This window comes from Schistocerca gregaria, chromosome 7, assembly GCF_023897955.1.
Source record: "Schistocerca gregaria isolate iqSchGreg1 chromosome 7, iqSchGreg1.2, whole genome shotgun sequence".
NCBI lineage: Eukaryota > Metazoa > Arthropoda > Insecta > Orthoptera > Acrididae > Schistocerca > Schistocerca gregaria.
The window spans coordinates 130,520,752-130,548,146 of NC_064926.1; the positions used below are offsets into that span (position 1 = coordinate 130,520,752).

Genomic DNA, 27,395 nt, shown 5'->3' on the forward strand with positions numbered 1-27,395 from the left:
CTTCATGGAGACGGTTGCGAATGGTCCTCGCCGATACCCCAGGAGCAACAGTGTCCCTAATTTTCTGGGAAGTGGCGGTGCGGTCCCCTACGGCACTGCGTAGGATCCTACGGTCTTGGGGTGCATCCGTGGGTCGCTGCGGTCCAGTCCCAGGTCGACGGGCACGTGCACCTTCCGCCGACCACTGGCGACAACATTGATGTACTGTGGAGACCTCACGCCCCACGTGTTGAGCAATTCGGCGGTACGTCCACCCGGCCTCCCGCATGCCCACTATACGCCCTTGCTCAAAGTCCGTCAACTGCACATACGGTTAACGTCCACGCTGTCGCGGCATGCTACCAGTGTTAAAGACTGCGATGGAGCTCCATATGCCACGGCAAACTGGCTGACACTGACGGCGGCGGTGCACAAATGCTGCGCAGCTAGCGCCATTCGACGGCCAACACCGCGGTTCCTGGTGTGTCCGCTGTGCCGTGCGTGTGATCATTGCTTGTTCAACCCTCTCGCAGTGTCCGGAGCAAGTATGGTGGGTCTGACATACCGGTGTCAATGTGTTCTTTTTTCCATTTCCAGGAGTGTATTTCATAAATGTCAATTATTTTGTGTTATGTATTTTATAGTATTGGTTGTAAATCGGAAACTAATTATGGGCATTACTGGGCACAGGATGCCCAAACAAAACTTTGTGAGACACACTGGAAGCAAGAACGCGAGGTGAGGATGGAATGGACCAGACGCAAGGGACGCTGTCACTCATAATCAGATTTTGATTTTACAGATCTGCAAAGATTTGCATACCGAACAGACGGCCGTTAATGTGACTATATGCTTTACTCTATGAATTAGGAAGTGCAATTTTTATCTTTTTCCCAATGCTCCAAGTAGCCGTTATTAAATGGTAAATACTTATGGAACAATGTGAATGTACATATATGATATGTTTCCTTGACACCAGTTTACAATTAAGCTGTGTGAATCTCAAAAATTAAACCATTCTTCTGTGGATGCTGAAGTTCGCCACTTTTTTTTGTTTGTGTTAGGAAGGGATCGATAGTACTCCCAAAACATTTGAACAGTAACAATACAAAGATATAAAAAACTTTATTCTTTAGGTATGTACACAGGTAAGTATACTTTTATGTCTTCCACTAGAAAGAATTTTTGCCAGAAATAGCCTACATAAAAGTTTTAGTTACAAAACTGGTCTTTCACCACACTTTCTAGGCCACGACTTGAACTGAAAGAAACAATGACTATGATGTATTCAACCATATTTTTAAGATGTTGTTGACATTACGTTTTTCTGTCACACTCCTCTCTGTTGGTTAGTTTGTTATTATTATTATTATTATTATTATTATTATTATTATTATTCATCTACATCCTTTGTAGCCAGCTCTCTCAGGATCCTCTTAAACGTTTTTCCTGTGGCCGTCCTTGGCATTTTGTCCAAGAAGATAACTCCTCCGCGGAGCTTTTTGTGATCGGAAACTTCACCTGTAACATGTGGAATAGACACATTACTAGCTGTAGATATTTTTTAAAATTTTAACTTTAAGTTCTTATTACTGTGAAATGTCTCCATTCTTTTTAATACTTCTATGTCCAATGTGTATGTATCACTGTATTTCGGAAGATTAAATACCGAATACCGCAGAGGAGATGGCAAGAAAGCACGTTTAAAGATGCTCTTTCCACATAATACTCTACTGCGAACCATTTGTCGGGATAAATTTCGACCACATTGTTGCATTGTTGGAACAATGTGTTCACCAGGATAAGACTAGAGTTCACATCACATACCCTGTATAAAAACTGATTCATGTAAGTTATCAACTGCAATAGGATCTACAGCAGTAAAAAGAAAAGACACATTGTACTGGACGAAATTGTTCCTGAAAATCAGATGCAACATTACAGTTTCCCATCAAAGAAAGAAGCAATATCGGTAAATCACAGTAGCAACTGTCGTCCTAGATTGAGCATTCGACAGAGGAAAGTCTGTTAAAAAGAAAAGGAAGGCTGTTGAGGTTCTGTTACCGCCGTTGGGATACAGAGTTCCAAAGCGACAATGTTTCACTAGCATGGAGTCAGTGCCCAGATGAGAATTTTCCACTAGTGATGCCATTCTGAACTGATTAATGAGGCCTGTGCGAACTTGGCAAATGAGTGTCTCTGTCAAAAAGAGTATTAGTAAAAGAAGTCCGTTCGAACAGGCTTCCAATTGCCCAACGGTACCAACCGACCGCCGTGTCATCCTCAGGTGATAAGCGTCAATGGATGGGGACATGGGGATGGGGGGGGGATGGTGCATGGGGTCAGAAACTTGCTCTCCCAGCTGTTGCCAGTTGTAGTGAACGGATGCGCTACTTCTTAGTCAATTTGCTCATCAATTGCCCTCACAAGGGCTGAGTGCACGCCCCTTGCTAACAGCGCTCGGCAAAATCAGATGGTCACCCATCTAAGTGCTACCTAAGCCCGACAGCGTTTAACTTCGGTGATCTGACGGAAACCGCTCTTACCACTGCGGCTAGGCTGTTGGAAATTATTAGTAAATAGAAGGTAAAAAATATGACAACACCCCAGTCCTTCGAAGAAGAATGACGAAACACCACCCATGGTTATTCAGCAGCTTTCTACACTCCTGGAAATGGAAAAAAGAACACATTGACATCGGTGTCTCAGACCCACCATACTTGCTCCGGACACTGCGAGAGGGCTGTACAAGCAATGATCACACGCACGGCACAGCGGACACACCAGGAACCGCGGTGTTGGCCGTCGAATGGCGCTAGCTGCACAGCATTTGTGCACCGCCGCCGTCAGTGTCAGCCAGTTTGCCGTGGCATACGGAGCTCCATCGCAGTCTTTAACACTGGTAGCATGCCGCGACAGCGTGGACGTTAACCGTATGTGCAGTTGACGGACTTTGAGCAAGGGCGTATAGTGGGCATGCGGGAGGCCGGGTGGACGTACCGCCGAATTGCTCAACACGTGGGGCATGAGGTCTCCACAGTACATCGATGTTGTCGCCAGTGGTCGGCGGAAGATGCACGTGCCCGTCGACCTGGGACCGGACCGCAGCGACGCACGGATGCACGCCAAGACCGTAGGATCCTATGCACTGCCGTAGGGGACCGCACCGCCATTTCCCAGCAAATTAGGGACACTGTTGCTCCTGGGGTATCGGCGAGGACCATTCGCAACCGTCTCCATGAAGCTGGGCTACGGTCCCCCACACCGTTAGGCCGTCTTCCGCCCACGCCCCAACATCGTGCAGCCCGCCTCCAGTGGTGTCGCGACAGGCGTGAATGGAGGGACGAATGGAGACGTGTCGTCTTCAGCGATGAGAGTCGCTTCTGCCTTGGTGCCAATGATGGTCGTATGCGTGTTTGGCACCGTGCAGGTGAGCGGCACAATCAGGACTGCATACGACCAAGGCACACAGGGCCAACACCCGGCTTCATGGTGTGGGGAGCGATCTCCTACACTGGCCGTACTCCTCTGTTGATCGTCGAGGGGACACTGAATAGTGCACGGTTCATCCAAACCGTCATCGAATCCATCGTTCTACCATTCCTAGACCGGCAAGGGAACTTGCTGTTCCAACAGGACAATGCACGTCCGCATGTATCCCGTGCCACCCAACGTGCTCTAGAAGGTGTAAGTCAACTACCCTGGCCAGCAAGATCTCCGGATCTGTCCCCCATTGAGCATGTTTGGGACTGGATGAAGCGTCGTCTCACGCGGTCTGCACGTCCAGCACGAACGCTGGTCCAACTGAGGCGCCAGGTGGAAATGGCATGGCAAGCCGTTCCACAGGACTACATCCAGCATCTCTACGATCGTCTCCATGGGAGAATAGCAGGCTGCATTGCTGCGAAAGGTGGATATACACTGTACTAGTGCCGACATTGTGCATGCTCTGTTGCCTGTGTCTATGTGCCTGTGGTTCTGTCAGTGTGATCATGTGATGTATCTGACCCCAGGAATGTGTCAATAAAGTTTCCCCTTCCTGGGACAATGAATTCACGGTGTTCTTATTTCAATTTCCAGGAGTGTATTTGACGCTACTTGAGCGACTTGTACGTTTCTTGTAACGAGAGGAAACGATGACATAATCACGAACAGACAGTCCACAAGAGCAGAAAATCTCCGACATGGCCTAACTACTATACAACAAGATGTGCCCTCTGCCCCCCCTCCCCCCCCTCTCTGCCTTTGTCCTGCAGACGGAACTCTCTAGTAATCTTCCCTCCCGGAGAAAACTTTGAGTAGAATTTGTGTAGGCAGCTGAAATGGCACCGAGCTTTACTATGAGTAGCGGTTTTATGGAAGAATGATATTATGGACACTAACGGACAACATCTGCAGGTAGTTTACTGTGGAATCATGGGTTAGGATGTTGGAAGGCTTTGTGTAACTGTGTGGAAGACAACTACCAGAGTAGAAATGCGGCACTATTTCAGAACGAAATTTGGAAACCCCCTTTCAGTTAACGCATGCACCAGGAGGGGAGAAAGCAGCTGAGGTCAGTGTTCACGAAACGAAGCGGCCTGCAAAAGTCCCCGTCATCCTGTCGAGAAAAGAGCCACAAATGTGTTTCGCTGACAGTGTAGTACATTACCCGGCAATAAAAACGCTGCCGACATGGCGTCCTACGTGCGTTGAATGAAGAAAATAGTTTCTTCCTGATGGGTCCAGTGGAAACGATCAAATCTGGGAATAAATAAGTAGTCTGCTTATAACAAGGGAGGGTGAAATATTAATGATAATAATACAGTAACAGTAGCGGCAATAGTAACACCAGGGATAATGGCTCTTGCGGAGTTAGTAGAAGTTACAGAATTGTGACGGTAATAGCAATAATGTTGTAATTCTAGTACTTGAAAATGGAATAGCTGACAGGAAGAAAAATGAGAATATATATATAGATTGTCTTGTGAAGTAAAATTTATTGTATCCTTACACAGTACAAGTAATTTAGTTTAGGACTTACATACCGAAGCGTCAAATCAAGTACTACATAAATATGCGAAACCATAATTATTCGTAGCATAAAGATTACTGTGACGACAGAATTCAGTTACTGACTTAGTGAAAGTGTCACATGATGATGTCTGTTGTTTTTTCCATTATTATTCCTCTTCAGTTAGGCATGATCCGTTACTGACCACTGGTTTGGTAGTTTTAGCTTATTATTACGCACAGAATGTTACCAAAGAAGTATCTATCGTATTGGCTTAACAAAGCTCTGTCCAGTTAGAGGGCCACGTGCAGGGGCGTGGAAAGGTCACCATGAATCACATGAGTAACTTTACGCATCGATCGCGCAATGTCATCTCTCCCAGTCTCCTCTAGTCCTCCTGTGACATGTTTGCCGGCGTAAGAAATATTAGTAGATTCATCGTAATTTATTGCAGTTGATGGAGGTGAGGGTTTGCACATTTTCTGACTGACAAAGAGAGTTCCCCAGCGGTGGGATTGACTTTTTAAACCATCTGTACTGTTATTTAGGTTAAGATCTCAGGTATCACACACTGCAGCCATTCATCGTGGTGGGCTCTCATTTGTGAGTAATTGAGGGAAAAAATTGAGAATTTCGTGTGAAACTCAAAGTCATTAAAAATGTCTGTTGGTTGGTTGGTGTAACTGATTAGATAATACCTTCACTTGCAGCAAATTGTGGCTTCGAATCGCGTCAGATCCAGCAATTTTTTTATTTTTGTTCTTACATCTTTATCTAAATGACTTTAATGATCACTTTTATTCAGTTAATTGATTTATATGCATTTTGTTATTTCGGTTGCTTCGTCACATAGTTTTAATCATAATATCAACTTTATTTTCTCTCATTTTTCTTCCTGCCATTCTTTTCCCACTTGAAATCTTTGTTCATGAGTTTTTAATTAAGTTTATGTATTAATTTCGATTTAACTCCTTTTGTTTCATCACCCTGTTTTTCATACACATTATTACCTTCATTATACCTATTTCTCATTTTGTTCGAATTTCGTTTTACTGATAAACTCTTATTTCATTTAAATTTTCATCTGTCTTATTTCATCGATAGTACAATAATTATTTAGCTTGTGTTTTAAATGTTTGAAACGATTACCGTGGAAAAAGAATACATTTTCTCACCATTTCACCATCAATATAAATAGATTATCGCGGCTTTTGTTTCTTAATTTACAATTCGGAATTTTTAAGTAACTTAATATTATAATAGATACATATAATTAAATATATTCACAAAAATTCCGACTGGAAAAAGAATGATATAAAGATAAATTAAGCAAATGAAAAAATTCATACAGTGATAAAAATTTTCTGAGAAAGGAATTTAAAGGCACTGGCCACCACGTAAAATTCTGAAATTTTTTCACCAATTACTCGCAAATGAGGGCCTACCAATTCGAATGGCTGCAGGGTGTGATACCAGTGATCTTAACCCACATCACCGCATATTTGGTTTCCAAAAGTCACCCCCACCGCTTGTGAGTGATGAATAGAGATGAAACGACTGTCTTAGTAGCTATTTAACGGAAGTAGGTGACTGCACTTAAAGAAACTACTTGTAAATAAAAGATAGCCATCATGTGTAAGTATGCAGGTAAAGAAAATAACGCTACTCACTGCTGACGAAACTGACTAGTTCTTCGGCAGAGACGTCCACCCCGTTCTTGACGACGACGTACGCGCGGGGCAGCTCCGTAGTCTCAGGGCTGGGAATACCCACGACGGCAGCCTCCAGCACCGCAGGGTGCTTCAGTAGGGTTGCCTCGAGAAGCACAGATGGCACCTACCGCACCAAACAGGTGTAGGTTAGCAGAAACTGTTGTTTTACATTTTGTTCGGCACTGCAATATTAGTTATCCACTGTTCTTCAAACTTCAATAGAAAGATGAGATCTCTTTTCTAAATAGTTCATTTTTCATAACCTTCTCCACATCGTTTATATATTTAATGGATACCAGTGCAAATGGAAGATCTATTTCTGCAAGCACTTTCGGTATGTGACTACAGTCTGATTGACAAATGCATTTTCCTTCACTACAGTGCAGTGTGTTACATTACACAGGGTGAGTCACCTAACATTACCGCTGGATATATTTCGTAAACCACATCAAATAGTGACGAACCGATTCCACAGACCGAACGTCAGGAGAGGGGCTAGTGTAATTGTTTAATACAAACCATAAAAAAAATGCACGGAAGTATGATTTTTAACACAAACCTACGTTTTTTTGAATGGAACCCCGTTAGTTTTGCTAGCACTAACGGGGTTCCATTTTAAAAAACGTAGGTTTGTGTTAAAAAACATACTTCCGTACATTTTTTAATGGTTTGTATTAACCAATTACACTAGCCCCTCTCCTCACGTTTGGTCTGTGGAATCGGTTCGTCAGTAAGTGATGTGGTTTACGAAATATATCCAGCAGTAACGTTATGTGACTCACCCTGTATTTCTGACTGCCAGTCGATATTCGTTGAGCAGACAATTCTGTCGTAACAGTGACAACACTATGTAAAAAACGACGTACACAAAATCTTTGAGTGTTTAAAGGACATAAAAAGATATACTTTCTTCCTGGGACAAAAATGTCACAGTTGCACCGTGAGCCCGCTATCGGCACTCGAAAGATATGACGCTGGAAATCTTTTACGCCAACGTTTTCAGTGGTTTTGACAGCTTCCCACGCAGCACGTTCACACTGGAATCTAATTTGAAACTATGGCGGGAAAGTTAACTGTTCATTACCGCTAGCAGCGTCCTCGTGATGGATAAACAATTACGTTATTATTGTTTTATATGGAATTTTCTACCAGCTTTTACGTCTTATTCATGGTTGATTATGCCGTAACTCCTTACGGGGAGGCATCACAATTTTGCCGTGGATCTCACAGAACATTTAGAAAATTTTGGAAATTTGTAGTAAGTTAATGGGGGACCAAACTGCTTAGGTCATGGGTCACTAGGCTCACACAATACTTACTCTAACTTGAACTAACTTACACTAAGGACAACACACACACCCATGCTCGAGGGAGGGCTCAAGCCTCTAACGGGGGGAGCCGCACGAACCATGGCAGAGCGCCCAGACCGCGCGACTACCCTGCGCGGCAGAACATTTAGACAATGTTTTCCCCAGTTGTTGAATATTCGGAGAGATGGTCCAGTAGTGTGGACATCGCGTAATCTTGATTGGCGTACGACACACCGGAAGAACTGGTTGCCCGTTTGCCTGAAGATGCCCTCATTATTTGTGAAAAATCTGGTTGTTTTGAGCACATTAGACATCATAAGTAAGCAGATGCGAGTTGCGCATTATTATTCAGGATCATCTCCAGAACAACTTCATTACACGGTAGTTTGACAACCGCTCCTGAACATCACTAGCGTCAAAACCTTCATGGATCTTTCTTCCCATAAGAAAGTATCTTGTGATATTATCTGAGCAATCTAAAATTCGTATGCATAGTTTTTTTACGTCCAGTCTGAGATTTATTGGCTGGCAATACCCAAGGATAAGAGAATATTGTCCAGTATTTGATGAACGCATCCAAACATTTATGATCAAGTGTTTATGTAAGCAAGAAACTAACAACTGTTACCTTCAGGTCTATTAGGAGAATGGGAAATGGCAGTCCGTCTCGTAAGATGTCGACGTTATCTGAAACCGGTAATTCCACCCACTTCATAACCTCGATGGAGACAATATTAAATGAATTATTGAGGTAAATGTAAATATTGTAAGATTAATGTTGAGTTTGAAGCCAGAAAGTAAACTGAACGTAAGAAAAAGGAAAAAATCTGCAGAATGAGCAGAAGAAGAAATTGAGTTATGGGAGAGAAACTGATCCATGATCAAACCTGCAGTGGCTAATGATATTACCATCTTGTAGAGTGGCGAGACTGATAGATTCATTTAGGCCTGCATAAAATACGGTCTTCTCTGTCATTAGCAGAAGTAATTGATAATATTCTGAAACGTGTAAGTGAAATAGAAGTAGAGACAGTCATTACAGTGGAATTTTATAGCAGATAGTAGGAAGGCGGAGTGCCAATAGAAACGTAGGACAATAAATTACTTAATAATTGCACAAGGGTTCGTAATTAACATCATTATCCACTAAATATTCACTTCTAGGTAAAGGCCACGATCATCACGCGTTAGACAAAGTTATAATGTTACGAGAAGCAGCAGAAACGAGAACAACAAGAAACAGAACAGTGCATCACGAAGTAGGTTAACCTCAGAAATTCTGCTACCCAGGCAGAAAAATAACCCATGACGTACGGAGCAAGGAGGATATAAAAAGCAGACTAGCACCAGCAAAAATGGCATTCCTGACCAAGAGAAGTCTGCTAGTATCAAACATAGGTATTAATTTGAGGAAGTAATTTCTGAGAGGGTATGTTTGGAACACAGCATCGTATGGCAGCGAGACATGGACTGTGTGAAAACGGAACAGAAGAGAATTAAAGCCTTTTAGATGTGGTGCTATAGAAGAATATTGAAAGTTAGATGGACTGTAAGCAATCGACGAGGAAACAAACATACGGAAAACACTGACGGGAGAGGACGGAATGATAGAACATCCGCCATCCTGTACTTACATAATCCCCAAGCTAATGAAATTAAAAGAGTAAATGGAAACCAACCGATAAATATAGTGAACAGGTGGAAGTGGATTTAGCTTGTAGTAGTTATTCGGAGATGAAGGGGCTTGCAAGAGAGAGGTTAGATTGGAGAGCTGCATCAAACTTACCTTCGGGGTGCAGCCCTCCGCTATTGCAACAACAACGACAACTACAGTGTCTCGTATCTCACTTTCTTCACAGACACACTGCACTTTTCTAGGACCTTTTCATCAAAACCAAGTCTTCCATTCACATTCCCTAATAAAGACGGTACGTTCCAAAAAGGCAAACACAATAATGCGATTTCTCAGGCGGTCGTATGTCAGGTTCTATTGACCAAAGAGGTAAGGGATCAAATGATTTGGATAGCCCTTCGCCTAGTTACCATTTGTATACCTGTCGCAAGAACGGGCATGCTGTACTATCCTACATTGCATGTTCATAATTTAAACATTACGTATTTCCTATGATCCAGGTAAAATTGAGCAAATCCGTTGTTGCTTTCCGACTTAGGCGGCTTATAAAAACACCATTTTTCATGGGAAGTCCCTGAGAAAACAAAAAAAAACATGATTCTTGGATACCAAAAGTACCAAAGTACCGATTGTGAGGATGGCCACTTCTATAATTTCTATCCATGGAAACTCGTCAAAATTCTTGCCATGTGTTTTAGACTGGTGTTTTCGAAGAACTCTGAGGTTCAAAGTTGCCGTACTTATCCAGAAAATCGCGAGAACCGGTTTTCAGCCGTTGTTGATAGGCACATCGCATTATCTAAATAACTAAGCACAGACAATGGCTCAAATTTTAATTATACATTCTTTAGTCATTTATCTAGAAGATCCATTTTCCACTTTTCGAAAATATTCATTCGTTATCAAGATGCAGCCGAAGCAGTATGTTTATTGGATACCAAACTCACCAGTTATAGCGATGCCTACTTCTATAATTTCTATTCATTGCATATAATCGAAATTCTACCATTTGTTCTGAAGACCATTTTCTCTGGGAACGCTGAAACGTTTTCCGATATCACTGTCCGCTACAGAGATCCAGGAGTCCAAATTTATCTTACTTACGAAGGTAAAATACGCATATACCATCCAGTCTGAGCAGTAAATGTGGTTTTAACTGAAGTACTGAACACATGGCAGGGGTTCTGGGGACAGTGCAGGGCTCTGAGATCACCAAACTAATTCGCAGTCGCCATTGTACCACCAATAAAACTACATGATGCGCTGCCGCTGTATGATGAGTGTTCCGCGCCTATACAGGCTGTCTTGATATGGAAATTATTCAATGGTGCCACCTGGCGTCCTAAACACCTTACAAAAAATTATTTTGTCATATGAAATTCTTTTTACTTGCAAATTGAACACCGCATTTTTGGTACCTATGGGTTAGCCTAAAAATGTTGTACATTTTTATATACTGTAATTTAAAGTAAACTTGCCTTACATGGGTATCGATTTTTTATTAATCTCATAGTATGAGTACTTATTTGTTGTTCATATTTGCAAAATATGTAAATACATCTAAGTGCATAAATAAACTATCAAAGCTTTACTGACCTACAGAATTCGTTTTATGTAAGAAACACACTCTGCTGTAACAGAAGAAAGAAATGAACCAGCTGCGTAATGGTACTGTAGCAGCCCAAAAAGGCTAATATGCTCCTCTTTAAAAGATTCTGACAGGAGTGTGGAGAACAAGCTGCCTCAATCATCATTTCGCATTCGTCACCAAAAACTGTGGCATGTTCCAAGCTCGTCCATCGCTACGATAAGTGCCTTAATTTAAATGGCAACTATGTAGAAAAGTAGTATTTAATAACTCAAGTTTAGAAGAATACTTGACAATGTACCAGATACGTATGTACACAGAATAACAGTTAATAATGAGAGGGACCCTCCATAGTAAACAGTCACCGTAGAGAAACTTCTAAAGATATAGAGACTACTGCATAATAAGAAAAAAAACAAGCACAGGACTACAAATAGAGAAATGCCGAATGAAACGCATTTGCTGTCAAGAAAGTAATGCATGAAGCTTTCACTGATTACTGTAGCAGGATGTTGTGAAATGATCTTTCACCAAACCCAGAGAAGTTCTGGTTGTAAATAAAATCTGTTAGTGCAACTGACGTTAGTGTCCAGCCACTCGCGAATGAGGTCAGAACTGAGACTGAGGGTAGAAAAGTAAAAATCTAAATGCTCAACCCCATTTTGAAACGTTCCTTTACAAAGAAAACCCGAAAGAACTGCCCCAATGTAATCCTCGTACCACTGAAAAGACGAGTGAAGTCAGTGTTAGTGTGAATGGAGTTGAGAAACAACTGAAATCGTTAAAAGTGAACAAAGATCCAGGGCGCGATGTAATCCGTATCAGATCTTATGTTGAATTTGTTTATGAGTTAGCCTCTGTGTTAATTATAATCTTTCGTAGACCACTCAAACAGAAAACCGCGTCCAGAAGTTGGAAGAAATCTCGAGCTATAATCGTTTACAAGAAGGATCCACAAAACTACAGTCCAATGTCCCTGACATCGATCTTTGAAGAATCTTAGAACATTTCCTGAGCTGAGTTCTCGAACAAAATTATGTCCTCCATGCCAAGCTGCAAGGATTCCGTACGAATAAGTGTGTGCGCGTTCATTTTAATCGTTCTCGTCGTATTTTTAATTTACCTGCCTAGCATATGGGGGACACCATCCCACATTTCAGCGACTCAGTGAGGTTTATGGGCCACATTTTTTGCTCTAGACTGTCGTGGTTCCCACATCTTAGAGACCTGAAAGCCAGAACCCTGAAGGCACTGAATATCTTAGAGTGCCTTAGCCACAGGTCTTGGGGAGCAGACAGAGTTCGTCTCCTCCAGTTTTATATGGCCTTCGTGCGCTCGCAGCTAGATTATGGTTGCTCGATGTATGGGTCAGCGAGGCCCTGTTATTTGCAGATCATTGAAGCACCTTGAGGGGATTCGGCTGGCCACGGACGCTTATCAGACCAGCCCCATACCCAGCCTCTGTGCTGTAATAGGGGAGCCGCCACTTATCATACGGCACCAGCCTCTCATGGTGCATTACGTGTGTAAGTTCCTTGCAGCTCCGACTTCATCTGCACCCCATGCTGTTGCTCGTCCGCCTCTGTACGCCTTTTTTTCCAACCGTCCAAAAGCCACAATGCCATATGGGATATGCGAGCAGCGTGTGCTGGAGTCACTTAGTGTGGAGCCAGTACAGCCCAAAATCAAGGGTTTTAACCGTCTGCCACCCTGATTACTGGAGAGGCCCAGAGTGATTTTAGATTTAGTTTTTAATGCAATATTTTCTGACATTTTATCTGAGCATCACGACTATGTTACTGATTTTACGGATGGGTCGAAACATGGGGATTCTATTACTTGCTCTGTTGCTTCACGGATCGTGTGCTTAAGGTCCTACTGCCTCCAACCCTTACTGTTTTTGATGAAGAACTGTATGCAATCTTGCGGGCACTGGAGCAGATTAGACTTTCCTCAAGTGATAAATTTCTTGTCTGTTCTGATTCTCTGAATGTCCTTCTCTCCCTGAAACGTTTGTACCCAGCAGATAAAGTAGTCCAGACCATCCAGGATAGCCTCTTCTGCCTACAACGGCTGGGCAGGAGGTGGGTACCAGGGCACTTGGGAATTGTGGGGAACGAAGTGGTGGATCTAGCAGCAAAGGAGGCATGCCTTGATCCTCAGGTATTTCAGTGTGCCTTCCCCTGCGTGCTATGACTTTGCTGTTGATCTCGAGAGTCTTGCGTCGGTGGGTGGATGAGTGGCTGGAAGTAACCGACAGCAAGATCCGTGTAGTAAAGCTCACAACTCGGCAACTCGGCCGTGGCGCATATCCTTCCAGCCAAGTCGGTGAGACAAGGTCCTCCTCGCACGCCTTCGCATAGGCGACAGCTCTGTGACGCATGGCATTTTGCTCCGGCGACTGGACGCTCCAGTGTGTGGTGCTTGTGGCGTGCAGATCACTGTGGGCCACTTTTTACTAGACTACATTTGATTTCCGACCAGCTGATTTGCCGACGGATCTGCAGTCTATTCTAGCTAATGATCAAACGAAAGTGGTTCGAGGTTTAAAGTTTTGTGAATTGTTCAACGTTTTTACCTAGATTTTAGGGAGATGCTTCTAATATGTTCACTGGGTGATTTGTTCGCCCATATATTAAGTAAGTGGCCAGCCGTGACATTTTTCTGTGCCTTCCTTTAGATTATTTGTAGTTTTACTTGTGTTTTAATCTCGTGTATAGAATCTTTTATTCTTTCATGTTGTCTTAACAAGTATGGTCACATTTTATTTGTTTTCTCCACATTAGTTACTTTTAATATGAGTAAGGGCGCTGATAACGTTCCCGTTGGGCGCCCGTCAGCACCAACACACACACACTGCACGGATTCCGAAAACATCGATCATGTAAAACCCAACTCACACTTTTTTCACATGCAATACTGAAAGCTTTGGACCAAGACAGTCAAGTAGACGTAGTATTTCTTAATTTCCAAAACGCACTTGACACTACCACATCTACGCTTATTGTAAGAAGCACGATCGTGTTGGGTATCAAGCGGCTGGACTGAGGATTTTATGGTGCAGGAGACGCAGCATGTTATCTTGGATGAAGACTCATCGTCAGACGTAGGGTTAACTTCGTGTTTGCCCCAGGGTGGTATGTTGGTACCCTTGCTGTTCATAGTGTATATTAATGACCCTGCGGAAAATGCAAACAGTAACCTCGGACTTTGGCAGAAGTTACATAAATCTTCAATAAGCTCTTGATAAAGTTTCGAAGTGGTGCAATGTTTGGCAACTCGCTTTAAATGTTCAGAAATGTGAAACTGTGCACTTCACAAAACGAAAATACGTAGTATCCAATGACTATAATATCAGTGAATCACTGTTGGAATCGCTCAGCTGACTTTGTAAAGACTTAAATATCTTCAACATTTCGTGGCCCTGTCAGCAACTGTGTAAATATTAATTTTAATTTTAATTTTAATATTAAGACTTTGTAAGGACATGAAATGGAATGATCATATAGGCCCAGTCGTGTGTAAGGTAGAACACTGGGGAAATGCAATCAGTCTACAAAGGAGATCGGTTACGAACCACTCGTGCCCTCATTCTAGAATATTGCCCAAGTGTGTGGGACCCGCACCAGATATGACTAACAGGAGATATTGAGCGTATACAGAGAACGGCAGCACAAATGTTCGCATGTTTGTTTGACCAGTGGGAGTGTGTAACAGTGATGCTGAAGAAGCTGAACTGGTAGAGTCTCAAAGATAGACGAAAACAATCCCGAGAAAGCGTACTTACAAAGTTTCAGGAACCGGCTTTACACGATGCCTCTAGCAATACACCACAGTCGCCTAGCTATCGCTCACACAGGGATCATGAGGATAAGATTAAACTAATTACAACATGCAGAGATGCATTGAAGCAATCATTCCTCCCGCACTCCATGCGTGAATATAACGGAAAGAAACACTAATACCCTGCCGGGGTGTCCGAGAGGTTCTAGGCGCTTCAGTCAAGAACCGCGCTGCTGCTATGGTGGCAGGGTCGAATCCTGCCTCGGTCTTGGATGTGTGTGATGTTCTTAGGTTAGTTAGGTTTAAGTAGTTCTAAGTTCTTTGGGACTGATGACCCCAGATGTTAAGACCTGTAGTGGTCAGAGCTATTTGGGCCAAACACTAATAACTGGTACGGTGGGACGTACTCCATGCCATGCACGTCACAGACATTTGAAGAGTACAGATGCACATGTAGATGAGAGGGACTTGCTGAGAAAGAAGGCTTTACTATAAAAACAGACTGGGTAGAAGGATTTGAGCACGAATATGTTCGCATGCTACGAATTTTGGTGATGAAGGCGGAATGAGGTTTCGGCAGCGGGTGGCCACTTTTCTGTCTTTTAAAGTGGAGCATATTCGCCTTTTTTGTGCTCCGACAGGAGTATTTCTAAGCTAGTAATTTCTTAGTTAACAGCCTCTACATACTTACACGATACGAAGTACTCAAGATCATCTTGCACTTGGATATCATTGAGTTGTTTCTTTTTGTTACAGACATCATCTTGTGCTTAACCTCATTTAAAAACCACTGTCATTCATCACATCAGATGGAAATATTGTACAAACTTTCCTGCATTTCCTTATGACCATCCATCGATGTACTTTCCTGTAGATAGGAGCATCACCTGCAATTAATCTTATACTGTCGTTGACCCTATCCGACCCATTCGTGGGGCACAACCGATGTTGAACATTCTCTAATATAGCGTATGCGCACTTTTAGTCATTAAATTAATCTCATATCTGTGTAAACAATTCGTATGACCGTATTCCGGTTAGTCGCGACGATGTGGCACAGTGTCGAGCGCTTCTCGGCGATCTAGGGAAACAGAATCTACTTCCTGAAATTGGGCTTAGATACCCGCATCTACACCCACCGCCAATAAAAATTTTTTCATATGTATGTGAATTACTAAGGGGCCGAACTGCTCAGATCATTGATCACTAGACTTACACACTACATAAGCTAACTTATGCTAATAACAACACACTCACACACACACACGCCCGAGGGAGGACTCGAACCTCCAGTGGGAGGGGCCGTGCAATCCGTGACATGGCGCCTACAACCGAGCGGCCACTCAGCGCGGCCCACTGCCAGTACTCACGTGTTCCCCCTTGTACTTGATGAAGTCTTTGATGCGGTCTGTGACGTAGAAGAGACCAGATGCGTCGTAGTAGCCGACGTCGCCGGTGTGGAACCACCCGTCCTCGTCGATGGCGGCAGCGGTGGCACCAAGGTCGTTGTAATAGCCGCGGGTCACCATCGGACCGCGGAAGCACAGCTCGCCCTCCTGCCTCGGTCCCAGAACCTCCCCCGTCTGCGAGTCCACCACCTATCCTCAAATAAAGCACGTTTAGATGTTAGACTGCTTCATTTCGTCTCTAGTAGTTACAAGAGTATATTTTTATATCTTTTAGCCCTTTTGCCCGTGGTTTTTCTTGCGACTTTGCCCGCGTAAACATATTGAAAGTCGTCTGCTGTGGACACCATTCACACTATTGTACATCAACAAGCATTTTTCTGTCTCAACTAAGGTATACTCATTTGTCTATTATAGCTTATTTTTGGGTGTGAACTGCAAGGCATGCCTTCAGCAAGTAGCCTAAACTTTGGGGTGTGCCCAATAAATTTGATAGTGGACAAAGCGGAACGTTCTGAACTTCCGCTTGTTACTGTGAACACATTCGTCCTTCTGCCTGGAGCCATGAGGTTGTCGTAATCTGTTTGGTATAGACGCTTTTTCTTGTGATACGGCAATGGTCACTTGTGACGACATCGTTCTGGATTATTGTGAGACGTGTGTCTGGTTGCACTGCCTCTGCATAATTGTACTTTGTGGCACATCAGATTTATTTCAGCGAGATACTTTGCAACGTAGCAAGCAGTATCCTTTCTTTGTTTGAGTTCACAGTTTCATTAAAACACGAAGAAAAATACACTCAGCTTTAATTCGGTCGTCCTTATCGTATTGCTTTTCTACTCGTTAAACGATATTATGGACGTTAATGTGAATATAGGCTGATTTTCCTTGCCTTTTGAAAATTTATCATATTGTAAAACCATTTGGTTCTTTGAAGAGTTCTTGTTTGTGAAATGTCAGATTTCGCATTCATTTTGTGGACAATACACAGGATGTGGCAGAAACGTTGAGACAAACTTCGAGGGTTTGTAGTGGTGTATTGAAGAGCGAACTTAGGAAACGTTATTCAACGATGCCACGGAGCGTCGAAGTCATCGGCGCAGGTTCCTGCCATTACGCCACCCCTTCGGCAGCGAAGTTTCCATGGTGGTGACACTTGCGGACACGTGTTGCCACCTCCATTTTATTTTTTTCTGTATACCAACAAAAACTGGATATTTTAAAGGATTTCAGGAGAAAAATAAACTACATATAGAAACCTGTCTCCAAAACCATCAGCCACCAGGCCAACAGAGCATCGCATTTATAGGACACAAAGCCTGTCCACGTAGCAGCTAACTCCATCTTCTCCATGGCGATGGTGCCAATCAGCCCCGATCACTGAATAACAAACAACATTGACACATGTTCCGCTTACGTTCCGTCAGCGCACAAAGTCGCGTTTGCTGTCAACGGGGTAGACTAGCGGCAGGCGCCAGCACCTATAACTGTAGCGCCATTGGATGAAGTTTCCAGACACGGTGTCTAGCAGCTCTCCCACCTCCACCCCACCCCCACCCCCTCTTGGTTCGGGGGTTAGAATAGACTCGCGGTATTCCTGCTTCTCGCTCCATCATAAATTGTGGTCTTCTTTTGGGATTTGACCTCCTTTTAAAATTATGCAGCAGTGTGGGCCATTTGGGCAAGCATGCCTTACATGGTAGGACCTGTATCCATCGTGTGCTGAGACTTTTTGAAGCTATTATTGTAATGGAAACGTAATTGCACCTATCTTACAGCCTTCTGAGCAAGGTCGTCACATGGGGTGCACACATTACATAACGGATCATTTTGCACCCTATATACAGCACAGTAGCCAGTCCATCGTGGCGATTCGTCGTGTACCCTCTATATTTAGCTCCCTGACAACACAGGGATTGCACTGCTGATGCCTGAGCTGAAAACTCTCCACCTATGCCAAGGAATAGATGCCCATCTTCTTGGGGCATCAGGACTCCCAGCAAAGGCCATGGGGCCAGGTGGCCTTTGCTGTGGCTGGATGGCGCCCCCAGGGAGAGCCCCTGATCAGACTGGGTGGCATCAGAGCGGATGAACCACAAGAAGAAATGATAGACTACAGTGCTGAAAAGTATGACCCCCAAATCATTCCCTTCCCTGGTTACATCTACTGCAGAAAGCTTCACAACAAGAAAGCTTCTGTTTTTCGTCAAGGACTCAGAAGACAAGCTCAGGAAAGCGACGTGAATGTCCAAAATGAAGAATGGATCAGTCGCTTGCATTGCTTACCCGTGACAAGATGGATGATGGCCTGGTTTCCGTCACCTCCCATAATACCTTAAAGATGGTCCAGTGGATTATTTCCCATAGATATCTCCTCTTGCAGTTGAGCGCCAGTCTACAGTGGGGAGATGGCTGGATATGTGGAAGGTATACGTTTCGTCAGGCATGTGTATAGGGGAGCTAATGACAACAGGTTTGCTACCAGCGCTCTCATCTTGGCCTTTGATGGTGATTCCTTACCTGAAAAGTTGAAGCTGATGATATACCAACATGACATTAAGCTCTATGTTTCTCCCCTATGCAATGCTATGTTGAAACATTGGGCACAAGTCCTCTCGTTGCAGTGGCAGCCCCACATGTCGAGACTGTGGACGTCAGTCACACACTTATGGTCCTAGAGTCCATCTTCCCAATTCTGACAACCATTCGACCTGTTCACCAGACTGCGCCCTATTTTCAGAAAAAGCAGAAAATAATGGAATATAAGACCCTGAACAGACCGACATTCACAGACTCAAAAACGAAATATGACCACTGATATCATCATATGCTTCCTTCCTCTCTGACATCGGTTACCCTGTCAGCAGTGCCTCAGTGTCTCATATAGTGGGCCCTCAGGGCCGCGAGACTACACCTGCCCCCTTGATGATTGGGGGCACTCCTCGTGCTATTGCTGCATCCACTTCAGGAGCAACACTCCCCCCCCCCCCCTCCCAACCCATCCAATGGGGACATCGGTCCCCATACCTCAGCCAGAGAAGCAACAGTCTCCTCTGGCTCCTTTCGCAAGGAAGGACTCCCTCAGGAAACTGTCTTCCAATGCTTCAGCTGCTGTGAAGCCAGATGCCAGCCAGTGGCTGAAGGAACCACAAGGTGTTGGTCATAAGGCTTCACCGTCAGTTCACGAAACGAAGTCAGATAAGCCCATCCAGCCAGAGAAATCGAAAGAGAAGCGAGAGTACAGGAAAAAGAAAACGACAGAGAAGAGAGAGATCCCAGTGGCCCCCAGACCTCCGCTTCCTGTAAGTTCCAGTTCTGCGAATGAGGTTGAGATCCTAGACCTCAGCTGATCCTCAGAACAAATGGACACAGGGACTACAAAGGTGACCCACAGGCGTAACTGCCCCCTTGGTCCCTTCATGCCTTCCAAGACTATAGAAAGCGTCGTCCTTCTGTGGAATGGCGGTGGCTTTTTCCATCATCTGGCTGAGCTACGACAGCTCTTAATCTTTACACCTGCTTTCTGTGTTTCGCTTCAGGAAATGTGGTTTCCAGCAATACAGACTCCCACTCTTCGTGGCTGTCAATGGTATTACATAAATCGTAATGGCTGTAACAGTGTGGCAGCTGAAGTATGTAAATATGTTCTTAACTCTGTCTATAGTGAACCTTTGCCCCCTCGCACACCTGTAAAATCTGTGGCTGGCAGGGTGAAGGCAACATAGGAAATTACCACCTGAAAGGTCTACCGTACTCCAAATGGTAAAGTACCACCAAATGTATTGGCTGCACTAATTTCCCATGTTCCCCCACCTTTCAGCGCTCATAATCCTCTGTGGAGTGGAGCCAAGATTACTGGCCATGGCAAAGATGTCGAGAATCTACCAGCGCAACTCCACCTTTGCGTCATAAATACAGGTCCCCCACTCATTTCAGTGTGGCACAAGGCACATACTGGGCCATTGGTCTCTCAGTTTGTAGTTCTGGCCTTCTACCACCTATCCACTGGAGAGCTCATGACGACTTGTATGATATGACCACTTTCCACTCTTCCTGCCCTTCCTCTGGTGTCACTCACTTGCACACTATCCCAATCAGCTCTTACCGAGGCTGACTGGGATGCTTCCACCTCTGCTACCTATCGAAGATGGCAACGTCGATGTTATGATCCAGAGTATTACTGCAACTATTGTTCCTGCAACTGAGTTTTCAATCCCTTGTTCGCCAGGGAGTCATACAAAAGGTGCAGTAATGGCCCCTCACGGATAACTTATTGTTTCCAGCCGCCAAGACTTGCGTCACGCACATCTGGCGTCATCATACAGTCCATCCTCACCCGAACTTCATCTTGATGACCCTGTAGTAAAGACGTATCGCTTTATAGTCTGGTTTTCGACGCCCACTTGGCTTCCCCATATTCGACAGCTTAATCAAAAGTGTTGGCGGCATCTTATCATTATTCGATGGCTGAGTCACACCAACTTGGGTGTTGATCGTCCTACATTGTTGCAGCTACCCAAAACCCTTGTACAGTTCCGTCTTGACCATGGGAGCCTGGTGTATTTTAGCATCACTCTCAGTATTACAGATACTGGACCCTATACACCACTGAGGAGTTCGACTTGTGATGCTAGCTTTCCAAATGAGACCTGTCAACAGCCTGCTGTGGAATCTGGGTTTCCTCCATTGTGGAGCAGGAAACAGCAACTGGTTCCCAGTTATACCACACACTTTCGCAGCTCACCTAAACATCCAAATTAACGTCTCCTTTCCCCAGCATGGCAATCGATCTCCCGCAATGCTGGGCGAGATCAGGGATTACAATTGCAGTCCATGTCTGGACCCTTCTCACTGAACTCGTGCCTCTCCCTCTACTACTTCTCCTCTGGGTCCACTCACGTAAATCCTCCATGGGGTAAACCTCGACGTCAGCTTCGTCTGGAGGCGTAACAAGTCCCAAAAACTCAGTTCATCATGCAGCCCCACTGCCTGTTTCTCTCTATTCTTGACGCATCCCAGGGTTCAAAGGTAGTCTTTTAAGGATGGCTCGATGATTGATGGTCACGTTGGGCTATCTTATGCTCATGCAGGACGTACTGGACAGCGCTTCTTGCCAGATGATTGCAGTTCTCTTTTTTTTTTCACTGCAGGGCTGGTAGCCATCTCTCACGCTCTTGAGCATATCTGCTCGTGTGCTGGAGTGTCCTTCCTCATTTGTATTGACAGGTTGAGCGCCTTACAAGCTCTCGACCAGTGGTGTCCTCGTCATTATTTGGTAACTGCGACCCAAGAGTCCGTTTACGTCCTCAAACAACTTGGACGGTCAGTGGTCTTCGTCTGGACCCCAGGATATATCGGAATCCCAGGAAATGAACTTGTCGATAGGATAGCCAAAGAGGCTACACGTAATCTGAGTCTGTAGTCCGTCATACCGGAATCTGATCTTCGATCAGTACTACGCCACAAAGTTTTTGGGCTCTGGAATTCAGAATGGCGCCGCGCGAGATCGCAGAATAAGTTATGTAAGGTAAAGGAGACTACAAAAGTGTGTAAGCTCTCCATGCGAGCCTCTCACAAGGACTCCAAATGGTTCAAATGGCTCTGAGCACTATGGGACTCAACTGCTGTGGTCATCAGTCCCCTAGAACTTAGAACTACTTAAACCTAACTAACCTAAGGACATCACACACATCCATGCCCGAGGCAGGATTCGAACCTGCGACCGTAGCAGCCGCACGGTTCCGGAATGCGCGCCTAGAACCGCGAGACCACCGCGGCCGGCCCACAAGGACTCCATTGTTCTTTGCAGGCTATGCATTGGGCATACTTGGCAGACTGACGGTCACCTCCTACGTCACAAGGACTCACCCCAGTGTCTCTGTGGTTCACGCTTGACAGTGGTCCACATCTTGTTGGACTGTCAAAATTTAGCCGCCCTGCGGCGAACTTTTAATCTCACTGATGTGCTCCTTTTGTTCTTAGGTGGCAAAGCCTCCACAGGTAACATAGCTTTTTTACCGTGAATGGGATTTTTATCCTATTTAAGATTAGGCGCCTTATCCTCAACTTTCAGGTCCTCACTTTTCTCGCTCCCCGTGGCACTGTCTGCTCGACTCGCTGTTCGTCCTTTCACCATCAGTGTGGCTCTTGCCTTGTGTTTGTAAGCTGGATATTTTCGTGTTTTCTAGCCAGACAAGGTCATCTGCTATGTTGTTTTAACACATTTTACTGCTTTTTTTCCTTTTCGTTAATGTTTTCAGTTTTGGCTTGATACTTTCCTTTTCTACTTCAGTGTGGTAACATACATAGTTTTGCACATTTTGTTCCTCCTCCGAGTTTCTAATGATAGAATTCCTTTGGGGTATGATTTTAATCTGAGACATGTGTGACTAATGAAAAAGTGACTGATGACCTTGCCGTTTAGTGCCTTTAATTTCCAAGCCGACCCATCAACCAACTTGTATCTCTCAAAAATTGAAGAAATGACATTTTTAGTTGATGCTGAGGTGCTATTCCAATACAGTTGAAGAGTATGTAGAATGCTGCTGTTAGACTTTGGGGGGGGGGGGGGGGATATCAAGTGGGCTAAGGTGTGAATGGGAATTTGGATTGAGGAGGGAGGGATACTAAGGTACTCCATATAACACAAAAGCCACTGCACCAGGGTGCTGTAGTGGTTAGATTATCTGTTTAGCGAGCAGGATACTTGGGCTTGAATCTCAGCCTTGGTACAACTTTTCACTCGACTCTTTAGTCTGCATATCTGAGAACAGAAAGGGTCTCTGCAACCAAATTATTTAATTTGAAATTTTTATTATTTGTACTAAAGCTGCTAATGATTTATTGGCTGACTGATTTCAGGCTTTGGTCATTTTCGCACCTATCACAAAGTTTTTTATAAGCAGATACACGGAATGCGGATAATGAAGGTATCAGCAATAACATGGCTGGGGTTAGATTTCTCCCAAGGTATATCTGTCTGTTGTAAGAGACGACTAAATGGAGTCTCTTAGTTTTCAGCCTTCAATATTACAGTCACCTAAATGGTGTGATCTCTACACTTTCCAGATTTTGTAGTGTGTGCTGTTTGGGGAAGGATACCTTAAGTAGTGCGCTATACATCCATTGTGCACTAAGACCTGCAACAATTATTGTAACGACTCTGCAACTCCACCCATAATCCAGCTATTTGGGTGAGGACACCTTATGTCGTTCATAATCTGCATCCATTGTCTGCTATCCTGTTTTGTCCCCATAACAATCTGCCATGGAGCAGTCGTCATGTACTCACTTGGTTGTAGCCCCCCTGACAACACAGAGAGCGCACTTCAAATGGTTCAAATGGCTCTGAGCACTATGGGAATTAACATCTATGGTCATCAGTCCCCTAGAACTTAGAACTACTTAAACCTAACTAACCTAAGGACATCACACAACACCCAGTCATCACGAGGCAGAGAAAATCCCTGACCCCGCCGGGAATCGAACCCGGGAATCCGGGTGTGGGAAGCGAGAACGCTACCGCACGACCACGAGCGCACTTCAAATGCGCATCGGGACACCCGCAATGACCAGCCTGCCAGGTGGCCTTTGCTGAGGCTGGGTGGCGCCTGTGAGAAGAGCCCCTGGACGTAAGGGATGCCATCAGGGCAGATGGCCCACCGAAGCAGACCAAGTCATCTTTTGCTGTTGACCGAATAGCCCCAGCAAAGAATGGAAAGGTAGACTTCAGTGCAGCGAAGCATCAACCCAAATCGTTCCCTTCTCTAGTTTTACCATGGGAGAAACGTAGGGCTACAGAAAAAAAGAGTCTCAGTATTTCATAGATAGTAGAACCTATGGGGACTCCTTTCTGTCTACAAAGAATCTGCTTTTTGTTGAAAACCTGGAGGACAATTTTGGGAAGTGCTTGCACTGTCCAAAATGCGAAAGGGGTCAGTTCTGATGGATACAGGATCCCCAGCCCAGTCGCAAGCATTGCTCGCCTGAGATAAGCAGGGTGATATTCCCGTTTTGGTCAAATGTCCTACTGCAGTCCGACGACGAGCTATGATCTAATCTCGAACAACAAGGTGTTCGTCAGGCATGTTATAGGGGATCTAAAGATAACAGGGTTACCTTTTGAGGGTGATTCGTTACCTGGACATCACTCCCCCTATGTGCTGCTTTGAGTGATGGAAATTTGGGCACATGATTTCCAATTTCATTATCACATGTAGAGACAGTGGACGACCACTGCATCAAATACTCCTTGTGCTACTCTTTCCACCTGTGTAAACTGTGCAGAATACCACTTCCCCTGCTTGTAAGACTGTGCAGTTCTCCAAAGGGAGAGGAAAATTATGGAGTACAAGTCTCGGGACATGCTTGCTTACTAAGAGGCTAAAAAGAAACAGGTTGAACTTCATTCGTTTAAGAGCTTCCGATGCTGCAGCTACGACACTGCCCTCGCTCATTTCATTGTGGCACATACTCGGCCACCGATCTCTCAATTTGCAGTCCTGACCTTCTACCGTCTATCCACTGGAGAGCTTACGATGACTTCAGTGGTAGTGACCACTTTCCGCTCTTCCTGCCCCTCTTCCGGCATCTGGACGCTGGCTCTTACCAAGGCTGACTGGGACACTTTCGCTTCTGCTACCACCGTTGGATTTCCATAACTCGGTAACATCAATATAGCGATCCAGGATGTTACTATAACCATTGCTTCTGCAGCTGAAGCGGCAATCCCATGTTCCTTAGGTTGCCCCTGGCTCTCCCCGTACACTTCAATCCCAACCACAACTTTATCTTGATGACTATCTCCTTAATGTCGCGGACTCATCGCTTTGTACGGCTGATTATCAGTGGCCACTTAACTTGGTTTCTCCGTTTTCGCCGGCTTAAGCAAAAGTGTTGGCAGTACCTTAAAAATCTTCGAAGGCCCCCGGACATGTCAGAATCTTCGGAAATGCACTTGCCGCCAGGATAGCCGAAGGGGCTAATGGTAACCCGACTCAGGAGATCAGCATACCAGAATCTGATCTTTGACCGGTATTACGTCGCAGGGGCTTTGGGCTCTGGAATACCGAATGGCGTTCCCTGACTTTGTTGAATAGGTTTTACATATTAGAAAAGAGACGACGAAAGTGTGGAGGTCCTCCATGCAAGCCTCTCGCAATGACTTTATTGTCCTTTGCCAGCCCCACAGCAGCCATACTTCGCTGTCATACGGTCACCTCATATGTTGCGAGGACCCATATCAATATGGTATCGTTCAAGCTTGACGTTGGCCCGCATCTTGCTAGATTGTCCAAATTTTGCCACCCTAAGGCACATTTTCAACCTTCCTCACTCACTACCTTTGCCGTTACGTGGCAACGCCTCATCAACTCACCTAGTTTTATTCTAGAGGGGTGTGTGTATCACTCAATCTAAGGTTGAGTATCAGAATTTCTCGACCAGCCCTTCACCCTACCTACATTTTAACCCTAGCTTCCTCCGGTGATGTCTGTTCGACTTGGTGTTCGTCTTTTCACCATCAGTGATTGTTTTACCTTGTATTTTTAGGCTGGTGATTTTAGTGTGATGCAGAATGGCTCGCTCATTCTTTTTTATTCTTTCGATCAGCCAGCCCAGTCTGTGTACTATATTGTCTTAACACCTACCACTTTTTTCCTTTTAATTACACACTTAGTTTTATGCCTTTTGTTTCTTCCCCGGATTTCAGGCGGTAGGATTCTTTTGGGGTATGGTTTTAATCCGAGACCTGTGTTACTGATGAAAAGGCTACTAATGATCATGCAGTTTAGTCGCTTTACTCTGTAAAGCAACCAACCAACCAGCCTTTGTGTGGACAGTTCTATTTATGTTATCACAAATTAGATGTAATTCAAATCTGCGTTAAATTATGTCACAATTGTAGTTATAGTTTGTTGTAGTATGTCGGTGTGTGAGAATAAGATATATTTGTTTCAGTTATGGTATATTTAGTATGAATCATAATTTGAGCCATGGGACAATGTTATTTCATATATAATGGAGAACGTTTTCTCGTTGGAATTCACTGTATGTCATGCTCAATTGTTTTCGAAGACTTGGCAGACTACAAGTACTGATGGACAGGACCCGTCGATGACTGCGGATGGTAGTCATAAGAAATCGAAAATGATCAATCGAAAAAAAATGGTCGAGAGTTCCAAAGTGCTACCAACACTCCATCTTTCATTACGACTGCATAGGAAGTTAAACAGTATGTGATACAATGACCGAGTAGCACCTCATAAGCCACATATTTCCTTAGTCAATGTTTAGCGACGGTTAAGGTGGTGTAAGGAGTGACGCCCCTCGACAGTGGGTGACAAGAAACGAGCAGCGTGAATAATGGATTACGCTATACCCCTTTTCAATCGTATGGAAAGGTTTGGGTTCAACAGAGGTCTGGAAAATGTTACCTGTCATTGTGTGTAATGTGAATACAGGCGGTGTTAGGTATGAGGGAATGTTTCGTGGTTAGAGTGTGGACCCTTATTGTGCTTACGAATACCGTAATTACGGAAGTATATGAGCTCATTTCGTATCACTGTGTGCTGTGTACAGTATACAAGCAGTTGGGAAACGGTGATAGTTTTTACCAGCATTACAGTGTACCCTTCCGTTAATTACCATCTATGAGGCAATTGTTTGTGGGGAATAACATTCCTAGAATGGACTGACCTGCCTGGACCACAAGTCAGTGAAAGGCCTTTTAAATAATGTGTTGCGTCGACTTCGTTCCAGACCTCAGAGTCCAACCTTCTCTTGTTTCAACTATTCAGGAAGAGTGGAGTGCCATACCTCTGCCGACATTCAGACACATGACGGAAAGCGTTCCAGCTCAGGTAAAACCTTCATAATGGTGAAACCTGGAAAAAGTCAGTATTATTGTCCACTAAGAGGTGTCGGGACATAGTACAGTTTAGGAATGTACACCGAGGCGAAAAAATAATGGGACAGTTATATTCACATATAGA

At 44.4% G+C, this 27,395-nt stretch overlaps 1 protein-coding gene across 1 annotated transcript in view; it reads right to left on the bottom strand.

Annotated features, from left to right (window-relative positions):
- Positions 1-1,372: 1,372 nt before the first annotated feature.
- The window catches only part of LOC126282323 (luciferin 4-monooxygenase-like), an 86,580-nt gene continuing 60,557 nt past the window's right edge, over positions 1,373-27,395 (bottom strand). The window contains exons 7-9 of the mRNA XM_049981980.1: positions 16,369-16,596; positions 6,643-6,808; positions 1,373-1,500 (exon numbers count right to left, since the gene is read on the bottom strand). Of these exons, the coding sequence (XP_049837937.1) occupies positions 1,373-1,500; positions 6,643-6,808; positions 16,369-16,596 (522 nt within the window). The remainder of the gene's footprint in view (positions 1,501-6,642; positions 6,809-16,368; positions 16,597-27,395) is intronic.